The sequence below is a fragment of the Centruroides vittatus genome, unplaced genomic scaffold (genome assembly GCF_030686945.1).
Source record: "Centruroides vittatus isolate TY-2023 unplaced genomic scaffold, ASM3068694v2 scaffold_946, whole genome shotgun sequence".
Lineage (NCBI taxonomy): Eukaryota > Metazoa > Arthropoda > Arachnida > Scorpiones > Buthidae > Centruroides > Centruroides vittatus.
This window is the reverse complement of record NW_027122723.1, coordinates 734835-750223: the sequence shown is the minus strand read 5'-3', so window position 1 is coordinate 750223 and position 15389 is coordinate 734835. Positions and strand designations below refer to the sequence as shown.

Here is a 15389-nt window from a genome sequence, read left to right as displayed (position 1 = left end):
TACAATCTATCAGTTTAAACTGAGAATTTGTTTCATTATGTTTAAAGTTACTAATTAAATAACTTATATCAATAAATTATTTTATTATATAAGTTAAATAATTAAAAATTATTTTAATGGGGGGCGCTGCTAGCATTCAATGGTGTTGGCGTGATTTTTGTGAGAGTTTGTTCCGAAGAGTTACTAGGAATTTAAAAGATGGAAATGCTATGGATCAAAGTTTATTTACTTTTAATAATACAGAATTTGCTTATCTTGGCCGGAATTGAGCAAAATCCGGGCCCTTTATCACATTCGCCATCGAAAAGAGGTCGACCTCCATTAACAAGAAGTAATAATGCTGTTAAGATGTCTAAACCAACTAGCTTGGAGAACATGCTATGTAAATCAAGGCCAGCTTTGAGGGTGAAGGAGAAACAGGAGATAACAGCTGAGGAGGTGAGTGATTTCGATTTTGAATCTACATTTGTGGAATGTTTGGAGTCGATAGAGAAAGAAGACAGTCCGATCACCTCAAGTTTACTCCAAATGATTAAACTAATTCAAGCTTCACATGGAGCTATAACAGAACTAATATTAGAAGTTAAAACAGAGATCGGTCGGCTACATGAGGATAATAAAGAATTTAAGACTAGACTTGGATTAATGGAACAGAAGGTTAATAATTTAGAATTAGCACTGCCGGAACTAAATAGGAAACTAGAAGCCCAAAAATATTTTACAAACGAAATTATAAATACATCAAATCAGTCTAATTTAATATTATTCGGATACCCTTTATCTGATAATATGAATATTAGAGAAAGTTTAGGAAGATTTATAGAAGAAGAGCTAAAAATTACTGAATTTAAGATAGAGGAAATAAGAGATTATTATGTAATAAAGAAAGTAGATCCGACCATTTTAAAAATCACTCTAAATTCAATCCAGAGGAAAAATCAAATAATATCATTGTTTTATAAGTATAAAAAAGAATCCTCCAATAAATTATATAGTAAATTACAAATAACTTCGGATCTTAACCGAGAATCTAGGGAAAGAAGAGCTAAATTGATCCCATATTATTTAGAGGAAAAGAGAAAGGGTAGTCCGATTTTATTACGTAATGACTGTTTGATTTACAGAAATAAGAAATTTACCTATAATTTAACTGAAAACTGTTTGGTGGACACTGGTTCTTTTTTAGAAGTGGAAATCAACTAACTAACATAACGGCTAAAATAAATAGTAGAGTTAGAAAGAATAGCAACAATAACTTTATGAAGACAAATTTAACATTAGTGAAAGAGCCAAAAATTACGATTATAAACTGGAATACTCAAGGTCTTAGGAAAAAATTATATTCTACTTATTTTCAAAAATTAATGAAACAATACAAGATTATTGGTTTGGAAGAAACTTGAATCATTGACCTAACTGCCAAAGAGATGGAATTCCTGCAGTCTTCATTTAATTATTTAATGGTCCCAGCCACAAAAAAACTGGGAGTTGGAAGACCGAAGGGCGGATTGTTGTTATTGGTGAAGAAAAATATGGGAGAGTGGATTTATTTTCATTCTAGTGTTAACTTAATATTTGTTATAATCAAAGTTGACGGAATTAAAATAAATTGGAATTCCAATAGCTATATTGCAATAATGGTCTACTATTCTCCGCCATATGAGTCCCAGCAGTCTCCATTTCAAGAAATTGAGCAGATTTATTCAGAATGGTCGCATTTTACAACATCATGGATCATTCTCGGAGACTTTAATGCCAGAATTGGCAATGAAATCGATTCTGATTATTTAGGGTTTAATCCGGCTGTTTTTAGTTTAAGAAACAGCATGGACAATGAAATTAACAAAAAAGGAAAGTTATTGTTAAATTGGGTGAAAAAGAGCGACTTATTTATTTTGAATGGACGTATGAAAGGTGATTATCCTGGCAGATACACATTCATTTCGGCTGCAGGTACATCAGTTATCGATTATATAATTTGTACTGAATCTGTAATAGATCAGTGTGTTGAATTAAGAGTTCTTGATGATGATTTATCGGATCATTTTCCTGTCACTCTATCGATAAAAACAAATGTATTAACTTATAAAAATGAAATAAGTAAGGAAATTTTGACTCAAACAAAGAAACATAAATACAATACTAATAAATTTGAGGCTGAAATTGGTGACAGAATGGCCTTAATTCATGAAGTGAAGCCCGATCAAATATATTCCACACTGATTAATATTTGTAATGAATATATTATAGAACAAAGTCCACAAAGTATCCAACAATCACTTAAAATGAAAAATAAGTTCAAACAGGAATGGTTTGATTTGCATTGCTATAGAGCCAAGAAACTTAAAGAATATTATTTAACTCTATTTCGTAAAACTAGATCGAAAGAGCGTTTAACTGATTATATAAGTGCAAAAAGAACATATAATAACCTCATAAAGGCCAAGAAAAGAAATTATTACAATAATTTAAACAGAAGATTATCATCAGATAAAAACAATAAGAAGTTTTTTTGGTCAGTGATAAAAAAATACCGTCCGAGAAAGAAGGTGGAATATCAGGACCCAATTGGTTTCGAAAACTGGTATAGGTTTTTCAAGAAGCGAGAGCCGAGTGCTTTAATGGTTACTGACGATAGAGATTCACCTACGGAAATAGATAAAGAAAGGGTGTTGGACCAGCCAATAGTAGCAGGAGAATTAATGAAAATTATTACAAAACTAAGAGAATCGACAGCGGCCGAACCGGATTTAATACCAGTTAGTTTTTTAAAACGTTTACCTATAAAATGGTTAGACGCTTTAGCGTCGAATTTTAATTATATTTACAATCAAGTTATTTTGCCCGAAATGTGGCATTCTGCTTATTTTTGTATGATATTTAAAAAGGGTGAAGAAGCTGATCCAAAGAATTATCGACCTATAGCCATATTATCAACGCTAAGAAAAATTTTTACATCAGTTCTTGTGAATAGATTTGAAAAATGGACTAAGGTCAATGATTTAATTTCAAATTCACAATTTGCTTTTGTAAAGAAGAGTGGGACGGAAGTGGCAATATTTTTATTGCTTTCGACCATACAAATTCACCTTGTTAAAAAAAGACGTAAGGTATATATGGCCTTTTTAGATCCAGAAAAAGCATTTGATTCTATTTCAGTGGATAAATTATGTATGAAATTGGAAGACAATGGAGCAGACTCTACATTTACAAGGGTAATAAAATCTTTGTTTGGTCAGTATACTATTACAATTAAGAGTGGTCTAATTACTTACCCTTCGTTCGAAATAAGTGGCAGTTTACTACAGGGTGATCCGTTATCACCCTATCTATTCAATTTTACGATATATGACTTAGATAATCAATTTACGAAGGAGGAGGATGGTATTATTATTAATGATAATATGATAGTACATTCGATTCAATACGCCGATGATGTGGTATTGATTTCACCGACAAAAATAGGTCTTCAAAGAAAATTAAATTTAACTGAGAGATACTTTTCGAAAATGGGATTGAAGATCAGCCCGAATAAGACCCATGTTGTAGTGTTCTGAAAGGGAGGTAAGCTGGCGAGGAAAGATCATGACTTTTATTTGGTGAGTGAAAAATTGAAAGTAACTGAGGAAGTATTATATTTGGGGTTCTTATCACTTCAACGTTGTCGTTTGGAAAACACTTTCAGAGGATGAAGGTTAAAGCATATAGAATAATTAATAGTTTAATTGGTTTATTTGTTAAAATGAAAACAAATTCTATTCAAATGCAGTTTCGTTTGTTTTCAGCGTTGGTTATCAATTCTATTTGTTATGCCCTACCATTATGGGGATTGGACTGGTTATCTTATTTTGAAAAAATTCAATTACAATTTATAAGAAAAATTTATGGATTAGACAAAGCAGTGCCGGGGTATGCGATCCGTCATGATACAAATCGGATGCTATTACAGCCGTACTTGGTAATTAGGATCATGAAATTTCTGAAGAGATTGTTAACTAGTGAGAATATTCAAGTCAATACGATATTAAAAGTTTTAAAAACCTTGGCAGAGAACAAAAAGAACTATCAATATAATTGGTATAACAAACTTAGGATTAAATTGGCAAATTATGGTTTGTCCCATTTATTATTTAATGATCCAGAAACAGACTGGAATTATGGTATTTCTTTATTGGTTGAGAATATGTACAACGAGTCAATTGCTCGTGAGATGAAAAATCTACAGGAGTCAAAATTTCACGCATGGTACATAGTTAATCTAAATTTTCCGCCAGCAAGTAATTATATTCATTTTAAAATACCATTCGGGATGAAAAGATTTTATATGCAGATCAGATTAAATAGCTTTTATATCACAGTTGAAGGTAATTTTGTGGCTATTAGGAATAAACAATGTAAGTTATGTAATGACCAAATTTTGGTATACCATATAATTAGTTTATGTAAAGGTTGTTCCAAACTTAGGGAACAGTCGGAAATTTTGACTTTGTCAGCTATTAAGTCTACGCAAGAATTCTATCAAAAAATATTTCAGATGGGTCCAACTATGATTATCAGAATCTATCAGTTCTTTATTAGATATATTAAAATGGTGGAGAGCCTAAATGAATGATACTTATATTTAGTTTTGGTTGTTGTTCTAATTTTTGTTTAATATTGTAATAGACAGACAAAAATTTTAAGAATAGAAGTAACTTATATAACAATTATTTATTGTTGGAGGTTATAATATATTTATTAATATTTGTAACCAAATGCACCCCTTGTAACTGGAATTTTTCCAAATTACGTTAATAAACTTGAATTTGAAAATTATTTTAATGAATAATTTCATGATAATTCTTAATAAAAATATTAAATTATAATTAAAACCTAGTTTAAACAATATAGCATTTACAATATATTTGATAGTGAAAGAGAACAATATTACTTGCTTAATTTTAGAACAATTATTATTATTTAAATTTTGAAATATTACATTTCAGAGGAATGTAAGATTGATATAGAAGAAAAAACCTTGTCTTCAAATGTATCTTTGATTAATATATAAATATATATGCGTGTGTGTGTGTGTGTGTGTGTGAGGTATTATGAAACTAACTTTTAATTAAATTTTAGTTTTACATATTTATAATTACTTACACAATATATATGTTTATAGTTATTTGTATATATGGATACAATACTTAAAATATATTGTGCATTTTTAATAAGATTTAGATAAGTATGTTTTAAACAAATATTTCAGATTTAGTACTAAATGAATTTCATTAAGAAATAATGTTTATATTGTGTTTAAATATATATTTATATCATGAAATATCTGTAAATTAAAAATAATCTCTTAACAAACCTTTCACTGGCATGAAGTGTGAATAATTGTCCATGTTTGCATGGACAATTATAAATTAAAGTTTATATAAGATTTCTTCATTTGAAATTATATATGAAAAGTTGGTAAACTGGAAAATATGGATAATCTTTAGTTTTAATTTTCGACTTTTCAATTTTTTCCATTTTTAAAATTTTATGAAATAGTAACAAGATTAAAATTTTATTATAAAATGCTACCTTAAAATTTTTATATTCAAATTTATTAAAAGCAAAAATCTTTTAACTCATGTATAAAATTAAATTTTTTTGCAAAATATATAAAATTTAACTTTTTCCTCTCTTTATTCAGAATTTTATAGTGTTATTAATATTTTTATACATATTCAATATAAAAGTTTTATAACAAAATTCAATTACACTTAATAAAAGATGAATTTGAAAAAGTTTATAAACATTTACATTTTTGCCAGATAGCTTCATGTTATTTTGAATAAACTTCAAGACAAATTTTCACTTTACTTCAGTAAATTATAATAAGGAATATTATAAATAGTCTTGATGTAAACATTCAATGTACTGGTATAATTTCTGATGGCATAGAATTATGACATCATTTTCTTACAGAGACCAGACTGTCTTTTCAATTATATCAAATTTATTGAAAAACTAGACATAGAACTAATACAAGTGTAGAATAAATCACATAGATCAAGGAAAATGTGACTGAAAAATATTATAAATAACTGAAAATAATATGTATTCTTTTCTTAAATAATAAATAATGTACATGAAAACTCTGACAGATGCTTCAAATTAAAAACTAACAGTTCATAAAATCCAAATAAGTTTCAAGAGAAGTCAAATAATTTTACATTATTTAAGGTTTTAAAAAACAAAGATAAATCATTAAACAATACTATAATGGAAGCATTATCAAAAATTAATAGTAGGTCTACTGTAAGTTATTCTGCCATTTTTTGTTAGTACTATTCTTGTGCTTTTATTAATATAAAATACTGATATATGAATAATTCAAATTAATTACCTATTTATTTTACTAAAAAGCTGAATCCAGTTCAGAAAACTCTCTCTGTATACAGCTCTATCACCATTTGGACTGAAGTCATGAAGAAGATAAACATAAAAACCACAATTTTCATTATTAAATAAAAGTTTTTCTGTCTTTTTCTGATCATAGGACTGTAAAGAAAATATTAAAAAATTTTCAAATATTTTATATAAAATTTTACTTTTAGGCTATATTTTTTTCCTGTATAAAAGAAGAATTTAATGTTTAGTTCATTAAGCATCGAATAAACTTCATGTAGAGAAATTATAAACAACAAATAAGGCACTAAACAAAATATTTAATATTGTATCAATTTTTAATAAATTAATACTAAATTGATAATTTGTAATACTTAGAAGAAAATACTTCAAACAGTTTTCATTGTTTTACATTATATCAAAATTGTAAAATATTACTTTACTTTTTTTTAAATTGAATTTAAAATACTGTAATATTAACTGTAATACTTCTCAAATACCAAACAAACAGCCAGATTCTTTATCAGGTTACACAGATAAGTAATTACTAAGCAATTTAGCAGGACACAGCCCACTAGTCTGGAAGCAAAGATTGAGCAGAGATATGGGTCGAATAACGTAACCTGTGTGCCGCAGGTTGATCTATCTACCAGAATATTCCAAAATTAAATTCAATTACTTAATTAATTTATAATTATTATATTTAACAAGAAATGGCAGCCTAGCAGCCTGCCTCCCGCGAAATGCTTGGTGATTTAAGTAATTACCTTATAGCCTGATAAAAAATCCAGCTGTTTGTTGATATTCAAAACAATTGCTGAGTTAGTAATAATACTTTCATTTTTAGTATATTATATTAGTATATTTATGCATCTATAAATAATAACAATTAAGCATATTTTTAAAAAATTATAAAAATCTACATGTCCATTACCTTCTCAAAAGGTTCAAAATATACTATTCTTCCAAAGGGTGAAGGAATGCAAAAGATATTATCAGCCAAAAAAGATAAATTCAATTTCGGACATTTTGTTATTCCTATTCTGATTAAAATTGGACAGATGATCATCTTTATTCTCTTCAAAATTCGGCAGGCTGATACTAATTAAAAATACAAATTTAGAAATAATTAAATTGTTTATTTTCACTTACATTTTCAATACTTACATTATTTCATTTATTTTTAAATTAATAACGATTCACAATAACTATAATTAATGGATAATAAAAATAAAACTCATTCAGTCAAATGTACAGAGTGAAAATACCAAACACACTGATGTAAAAATTTGTTAAGATACTTGCACATAAATTATATTCATAAAAACATTTTGAAGCTTTTTTACTGCAGATTAGACTTATACAATCAATTTTAGTTTAATTTCATTTCATTAGATAAGAAAATTTTTCAAATTTTTTTCTTTCCATAATAGTGTACCTCAGTGGGAATGCAGGTAACTATCACAAAATAGCATAGTTTTATATTGTTTTCCCATATCCAATGATTGTGCAATTACTAAATGACACAGACCAAATGTAACATGGCTAGTCTAAAATTTAAGGTAGAGCCTAGTGCCATTTGAAAGTTTTAGTTTATTTTGGCCACATGGATATCTTTGGAATAAAACATTTCTGATTGCCAAACTTCATAACTGTGTTGCCATTTAAAAAACCAAAAATCTGTGTTAAAAATTTTGAATTTAATTAAAAATTAAAGTAGGTGAATTTAAAAAATAATTGATTTTATAAATTTAAGTTTTGTTGAAACTACAGTATATTATAATTGTTTGTTTTACTTATCCATTAACTCATAGTATCTGATTTTTTATTTACATGTCTTTGTTCTAATTGCCTTAATGAAAACAATTAAAACAAACAGTGCTTAAAATTAAAATTTTTTTAACCGAATTAATTGATTTCTAGCCAAAATATCTTTGATCAAATGAAAGTAAGTAGATAATGAAAATCATCAGTTTAAAACAGACCGAAACAATAATTTTTGTTTCATATTACTAAACAATAATTTACACAAGTGTTTAATCTATAATGAAGTTCTGTCAGCTATTAAATCACATCAAATGAAACTATGAGACTAAGCATAATGATTTTCATGTAAAATTTTCCCCAAATTCAAATTCCAGAAAGACTGTAGTTCAGCAACTAATTCATCAGGTACAGTACATTACTTGCAACTTCACAACAGCTATTGTATAGCTATATCTTGTGATAAAGGAATGTGTAGTGCTTGGACACTATATTTTTTTTTATTATTATTTTCCTTTTGCATTATTGTACAGTATCGGTTTTTTTTTTTCCGTCGTCGTGAATCACATTTTGGGTGTCACGCGAAAAACGTCGTGATTGGCTCTTCGCCAAGTTGCGGGGTGGATCACGTGACCCCGGTTAGAATGGAGTATAAAAGGCACTGCCACACAGGAGTGAGGGCTTTTTTTTTTTTCGTTGTTGTTGGGTTTTCCCTTGAGGAGGAGGAAGAATAAAGAAAGGCAAGAGAGTTGCCGCCATTTTGTCTCGAGAAAGGTGACGGTTCAAGGAAGCAAGTGAAATCCATCTGCATCGGCGTCACGAGAACGAGAGGAAAGAACCACTGTGTTAGAAAGTACTGCAGAATAGTAAGAACAAGTATAGAGACTATTATTTTTTGGACTGGCGCCCAACAATTGACCCCACGTGCAGGTCAGTCATTACATGGTGAGGAGCATAGACTCATCTGATACGATCGCCCGTGTATTGATTGTAAATAATTAGATATAAGTTTTAGTAATTAGTGTTTAGATATAGAGCCGCGATATTTTTTTGTACCTATTGTAATAAAGGAATTCGTGTGGTTCACTTTTTATTTTTGTTGGCCTTTTTTTCTCTTACCCAACCTCAACCCTGTATACTTCGGTAATTACACAGATCTACAAATGTTTGAAACATTTTATTGTTTTCCCTTCTATGGTATTACTTTCCACAGCTTGGAAATCTTTGTGCGATGATTTGGGCTAAACATAGAAGTACGATAAATCCTAGAGCTGATATTGTTTTAAATCTTTAATGACGGATGAAGGCATTTGTAAAGAAATATAGCGATAATCCGTGATTGGTTTAAACCGCACGTTGTTTTTTAGTTTCGTTTTTATTTTTTGTTTTATTTTTATTTTATTTTTATTTGTTGATGAAATATTGACATAATTTTGTAAATTACGATAATCCTGTTTATTTTATTTTATTTTATTTTTATTTTTTATTTTTTATGTATTTATTTATTTATTGTAATCGTACCGTTAATTTATGTAATATTTGTTCGAATTTAATATTAGTTCGAATTTCATATTTAATTTAAAGATGTAACTGAAGATGGACGCTTAATGCGTTTGAAAACGTTCTTAGGATTAAAGAATTTTTGCTGAAGTTGGAATGGTTGATTATTTTATTTTATATTGTCTCTTCAGTAAGGAAATATAGTTTTATTTATGGTATTACTTTTACTGTCTCCAAAATATATTGTTTAACCACTTCAGTGTAAGTAAAGGATAGAATTTTTCTAGTTAAAATTCACAATACTTTGAATAAAACTATTGTAAATTTTCCTTGTGATACAAAAGGTCCACATAATATACATTTACTTGTCTAAGTCAGGCTTTTAGGTTCTTTAACCTAGGCACAAGCAAGCACTCTTCTGTAGCCATAGATAAAACAACAAAACAGGTTAATAATTTTATATACACTATAAAATAGTACGAGATTTAGAAATTTACCTTCTATATGAAGAAGATTTGGAGAGTAATCTATAATGATATCAGTCATTCCACATGTTACAATTGATATACTAACCAGAGTTTTTGAAGACAAATAAAAGACCTGGAAAAAAAAACAAAAATAATTTAAGAAATAACATTAAATAAGTAATTATGTTAGAGTATAAATTAAAACTTTTATAATTTACTTTAGGTTTAAAGAATTATTAATAATTTATATTTTAAGAGAAACCAAACAAAGTAATGTTTTCAATCATAAAATTTACAAATTAGCATTTTTGAAACCTCTTAAGTTTTATTTTAATATGTTATCTGGAGCATTAATTTTAAAACAACATGGTTCTCAAAAGACAATTTAAATTTTTGAAGAGGAACTTCTTTACATCAAGCTTTTCTTTTTAGACAGAAATAGTCAGAAAATGCTAGTTCTGATTACAACTGGTTTTCTTTTTCTCATAAGTATCTTGCTTTTATTCTTTCTTATGCCTCCAGATTAAGAACATTTAATTGTGATAAAGAATAGAAATGAATAGAAATATTATCTAATGATAAATGCACAACAATCGATATGTGTCTACCTCCTAAGCATTGTAGAAAAATAATAATCAAAACAGATTTTGAATTATAGACTGAAAGTGCAAAGTTCACTTCATTAAGCATTTTTTGCTATTGTTAACACATTATCTGTTATATTCACTTTTATCATATGAATATAGATACTATAAAATAATATATGGTAGAGCGTCATTTATCTGACAGCCGATCAACCGAAACATTGGTTAACCGAAAGCGTTCCAGTCAGACTGTGTCGTGCTGAATCGAACATTTTTGATACTAGATTAACTTCCAAAATATAATTTGTTTTTGTTTTTATATTTTTCAATATATTTATTTTGTTTGTGCAAAAGAAAGAAATAATTTTTAACGATACAATAGCCACGATTATTATTTTAAAAAATTTACATTAGGCTTAACATCGATGAAAATTCAATGCAAAGCGACAGGCAACGAAAAAAATTTCAACATGGGATAGGTTAATATATTTTTTCATACATAATCAGTTATCCGAACAACCCCAGTCCCCAATTGATTCGGATAAACGACGCTATACTGTAATATAAAATCTTTTACTGATTAAGCAGCTTATTTAAATTTCCATTCTGTAATAAATAAAATTTAGCAAAAAATCAAAATTAAGTCTAAATTGTCTTTTCAGAATCTTATTACTTTAAAATTAATGATCCAGAGAAGATGTAAAGATGAAGCTTAAGAGATCTTGAAAAAAATAAAGGTGATAACCCAATTAAAACTGATAAAACTGCCCAACTTATTACTTGAAACTACTCTCAAATTTTTGTATAATGAATTGCCTTTGAAAAACACAGAAAATTTGTTGTATAGAAATTTATTAAATAAAAAATGTACCAATAGTGAATATAAAAGAGATGTATTTTCAATATCCCACAGTAAAATTCATTGAAAAGAGAAATTTCAATGAAATTTTAAAGATAAAAAAATTATATAAAACTTTGTAATACAGAAGTCTGACTGTATTTAAATCAACTCATCCCTAGATAAATTACTAAGGATTGTTTAAGGATCAACAAATTTTTATTATATTTAAAAATATAATTAAAAAATAATTTCTGCAAGTTTTAGTAAAATAAGACACAATTTTGTCTTTTATGTTTAATAAAATAATAATAATAATAATTCCTATTTGATTTTTAACAGGACTTTTCATCCTATTTGTAATTTATTATTTTGTTTCAATGTAAAAAGAAGTCATAAATTAAATCTAAGTTGGAAAGAAGCCAAGAAGAAAAACGTTTGAACCCCAATTTAAATTATAGTCGAAAGATATCAAGACTCCTATTTTAATTTTTATTTCAAATTTAATTAAAAGCATACTAACTTGATTGCAATTAGTTAGCAAAATTAAGTCACATGTATCAGTTGATTTATCTACATTAATGATTTCTTCATTACTCTGAATAATGTTTGCTTCACTGGAAAAAAATTAGATTAAAATAATTAATATACATTTTTCAATAACAACGTAAAAAGGTTAATTGCATCTCATGCCAAATAATGATCTAATGTAATGTTATGATGTAACAAACTCTGTCTTACAGCATTAAAATCAATGTTTTATTTAAAATTTTAAGATTTTTCATATTTGTATATGAAAAATTTTGTTCAATACAAGTCTAATCGAATCAGCCTGAAGATGAGAGTTGTAAACTATTGAAAATACTTCTAATTCTAATTATATAATAATCTGTTTAATATAATTAATATATAATATATAATTATTATATATCTAATTATATAATTATAACTTGTTATATTGTTACATTACAATAGTTCAATAACAACATATTTACTACAGAAATTGCTTTTAGCCTTAGGTATAATTAAATTAATTAAAATATCTGTAACCATGTCAAAATGTTAAACCTAAATGTTAGACTTATATTAGAAATATCCAAGAACTAAAGATAAAATACAGTCTAAATATTATAATATTAGTTCAACTGTGAAAAAATATATTCCGAATATGTCTGGACATACACGTGAATAAAAAAAGAAGATCCATCAATTTTAAAAGTTTCTCTGAGCAAGGTTCAGAGAAAAAATCAAATCCTTTCAAATTTTTATAAAAATAAAAAAGTATCCTTAGAAGAGCCATTTAAAAATGCATGAATGTCATCCGACCTTACACAAGAATCTAGAAACTGTAGAGCAAAAATCCTCCCATACTATAAAGAAGTCAAGAAAAAAGGTGAACAGATATTACTTAGAAATGACTATATAATATATAAGAATAAGCAAATAACTTATAGTTTTATAAATAATTGTTTAGTTGATACTAAAACTTTTTTAGATTTATCAATCAATATTTTATAGATTTAACAATCAGCTCTTCTAATAAAAATAACATTAAGATGTTGAGTAATCTAAATAGGGAGCCTGACAAAGTTAATATAGAGGAATTTAAAGATTCGGATATTAGAATTTTGTCTTGGAACGTTCAAGGACTTAGAAATAAGTTTTCCGCTTGCTATTTTGATAAAATCCTAAAGAAGTATGATATTATAGGATTGGAGGAAACATGGGTCAACGAACTAAATACAAATGAGGAACATCTTCTCCATGCCTTTGAATATATACAAGTTCCAGCTCAAAAAAATCTAGGTGTAGGTCGACCAAAAGGAAGAATAATGTTAATAATGAAAAAATCTTTGGGTGAAATGATTTATAGCTTTTCAACAACTTACTTTATATTCTCATTAATTAAATTTGATTCTCTTAAATTTAATAATCACTCAGATAATATTTTGGCAATAATAGTAAGCTATTTTCCACCTTATCAAACGATACAAAATCTTTACCAAGAAATGGAAAAGGTTACAATGGATTGGCTACATTTTACCTCTTTTTGGATAATTATGGGTGATTTTAATGCAAGAATTGACAACTATAATGATTCCTATTATAAGGGTAATAATCAAACAATTTATAACTTAAGAAGTAGTCATGACACCGGTAGTAATACTAAAGGGAATCTATTATTAAAATTCGTTAAAAATTATGATTTATACATTCTTAATGGACGTACAAAAGAAGACTATCCCAGTAGGCATACCTTCATGTCATCAAGAGGAGCATCGGTAATTGATTACATAATATGCTCTGAAGCCATACTAGACTATTGTGAAGAATTTAAAGTATTAGACCACGACTTATCTGACCATTTCCCTGTCCACTTGATTATTAGAGATGAATCAAACAAATCAAAATATGAGAAGGCAAGAATTAAAGAGAAAGTGCAGGTTGCGAGAGACAGATTCAAATTAAGAAAGTTTGAAACTGAAATAGGAGGAAGAATTAAGTTAATTGAAAAAATTGAGACTAAGGAACTATATGATACTTTAATAAAAATTTTTAATGATTATAAGATAGAACCAAATTATCATAAGAATAGACATTTAGATAAAATAAAATCCAAATTTAAGCAAGACTGGTTTGAATGGAATGCTACAGAGCAAAGCGACAAAAGGAAACTAAATTAGCATCTTTTTATAGGTTTAGAACAAGAGATCAATTAATTGAATATATAAATTCAAAAAAAGTTATATAAATCTTATTAAAGCTAAGAAAACGAAATACTTTAATTTAATCAGTCAAAAACTATTGGCTGATAAAAGCAACAAATTTTTCTGGCTGACTGTGAAAAAATACCGATTGAGGAAAGGTAACGAAAAACAAGACCCTATTGGATTTGATAAATGGATCAATTTTTTTGGAAAAAGACAGTTAACTAACATAAATATTCACCCAGATCTAGAACAGACAGGTTTGAACAGAGAGGAGAGGATAATAAACATGCAAATTCAGGACTCAGAAATAATAAAAACTATTAAGAAATTAAAAGAAACCACGGCCACAGGTTCCTGATTCAATTCCCACTTGTTTATTAAAAAGACTACCACCTGAAGCAATCGACTTAATAGCGCTTAGCTTTAATCACATGTACGAAAATAATATACACCCAGATTTGTGGCATTCAGCATACTTCAGAATGATATATAAAAAAGGAGATGGCTCAGACCCAAGCAACTACAGACCCATTGCAATACTATCATCTTTAAGAAAGGTTTTCACAGCTATCCTCGCAAAAAGATTTAATCGCTAGAAGAAACACAGTTGACGTCTGATACTCAATTTGCCTTCTCTAAAAACGGAGGTACAGAAATAGCCATTTTTATATTAATTTCAATTATTCAAATACAGTTATCTAGGAAAAGGCATAAAGTTTATGCAGCTTTTTTAGATCTGGAGAAGACTTTTGACTCAGTTTCAATAGAATTAATGTGTGAAAAATTAGAAAAAAAATGGAGCAGATATCTTTTTCATAAATGCTATAAAATTTTTATTTGGTCACTATCATGTTACTATTAAATCTGGCAAAACTGTCTTCCCCCTTTGATATTTTTGGGGGTCTTTTACAAGGTGACCCATTATCGCCATTTTTGTTTAACTTTTTCATTTTTGACATTTAATGCAGAAGTACTTTACACAACTTGGACTGAAAATTAACCCAAGCAAAACCTATATTCAGATTTTCAGAAGAGGAGGAAGACTGGCAGAACAAGACCATAATTTTTACCTTTTAAATGAGAAATTGCAGCTAACAGAGGAGACCTCTTACTTGGGGCTTAACATAACTTCAACACTATCCTT

General features: G+C 27.8%; 1 protein-coding gene across 1 annotated transcript in view; it reads right to left on the bottom strand.

Annotated features, from left to right (window-relative positions):
• LOC136990586 (F-box only protein 38-like) overlaps positions 1-15389 on the bottom strand; it is a 55223-nt gene that overhangs the window by 12317 nt on the left and 27517 nt on the right. Inside the window, exons 8-11 of the mRNA XM_067288978.1 lie at positions 12058-12151; positions 10143-10245; positions 7316-7482; positions 6380-6534 (exon numbers count right to left, since the gene is read on the bottom strand). Coding sequence (XP_067145079.1) covers positions 6380-6534; positions 7316-7482; positions 10143-10245; positions 12058-12151 — 519 coding nt within the window. The remainder of the gene's footprint in view (positions 1-6379; positions 6535-7315; positions 7483-10142; positions 10246-12057; positions 12152-15389) is intronic.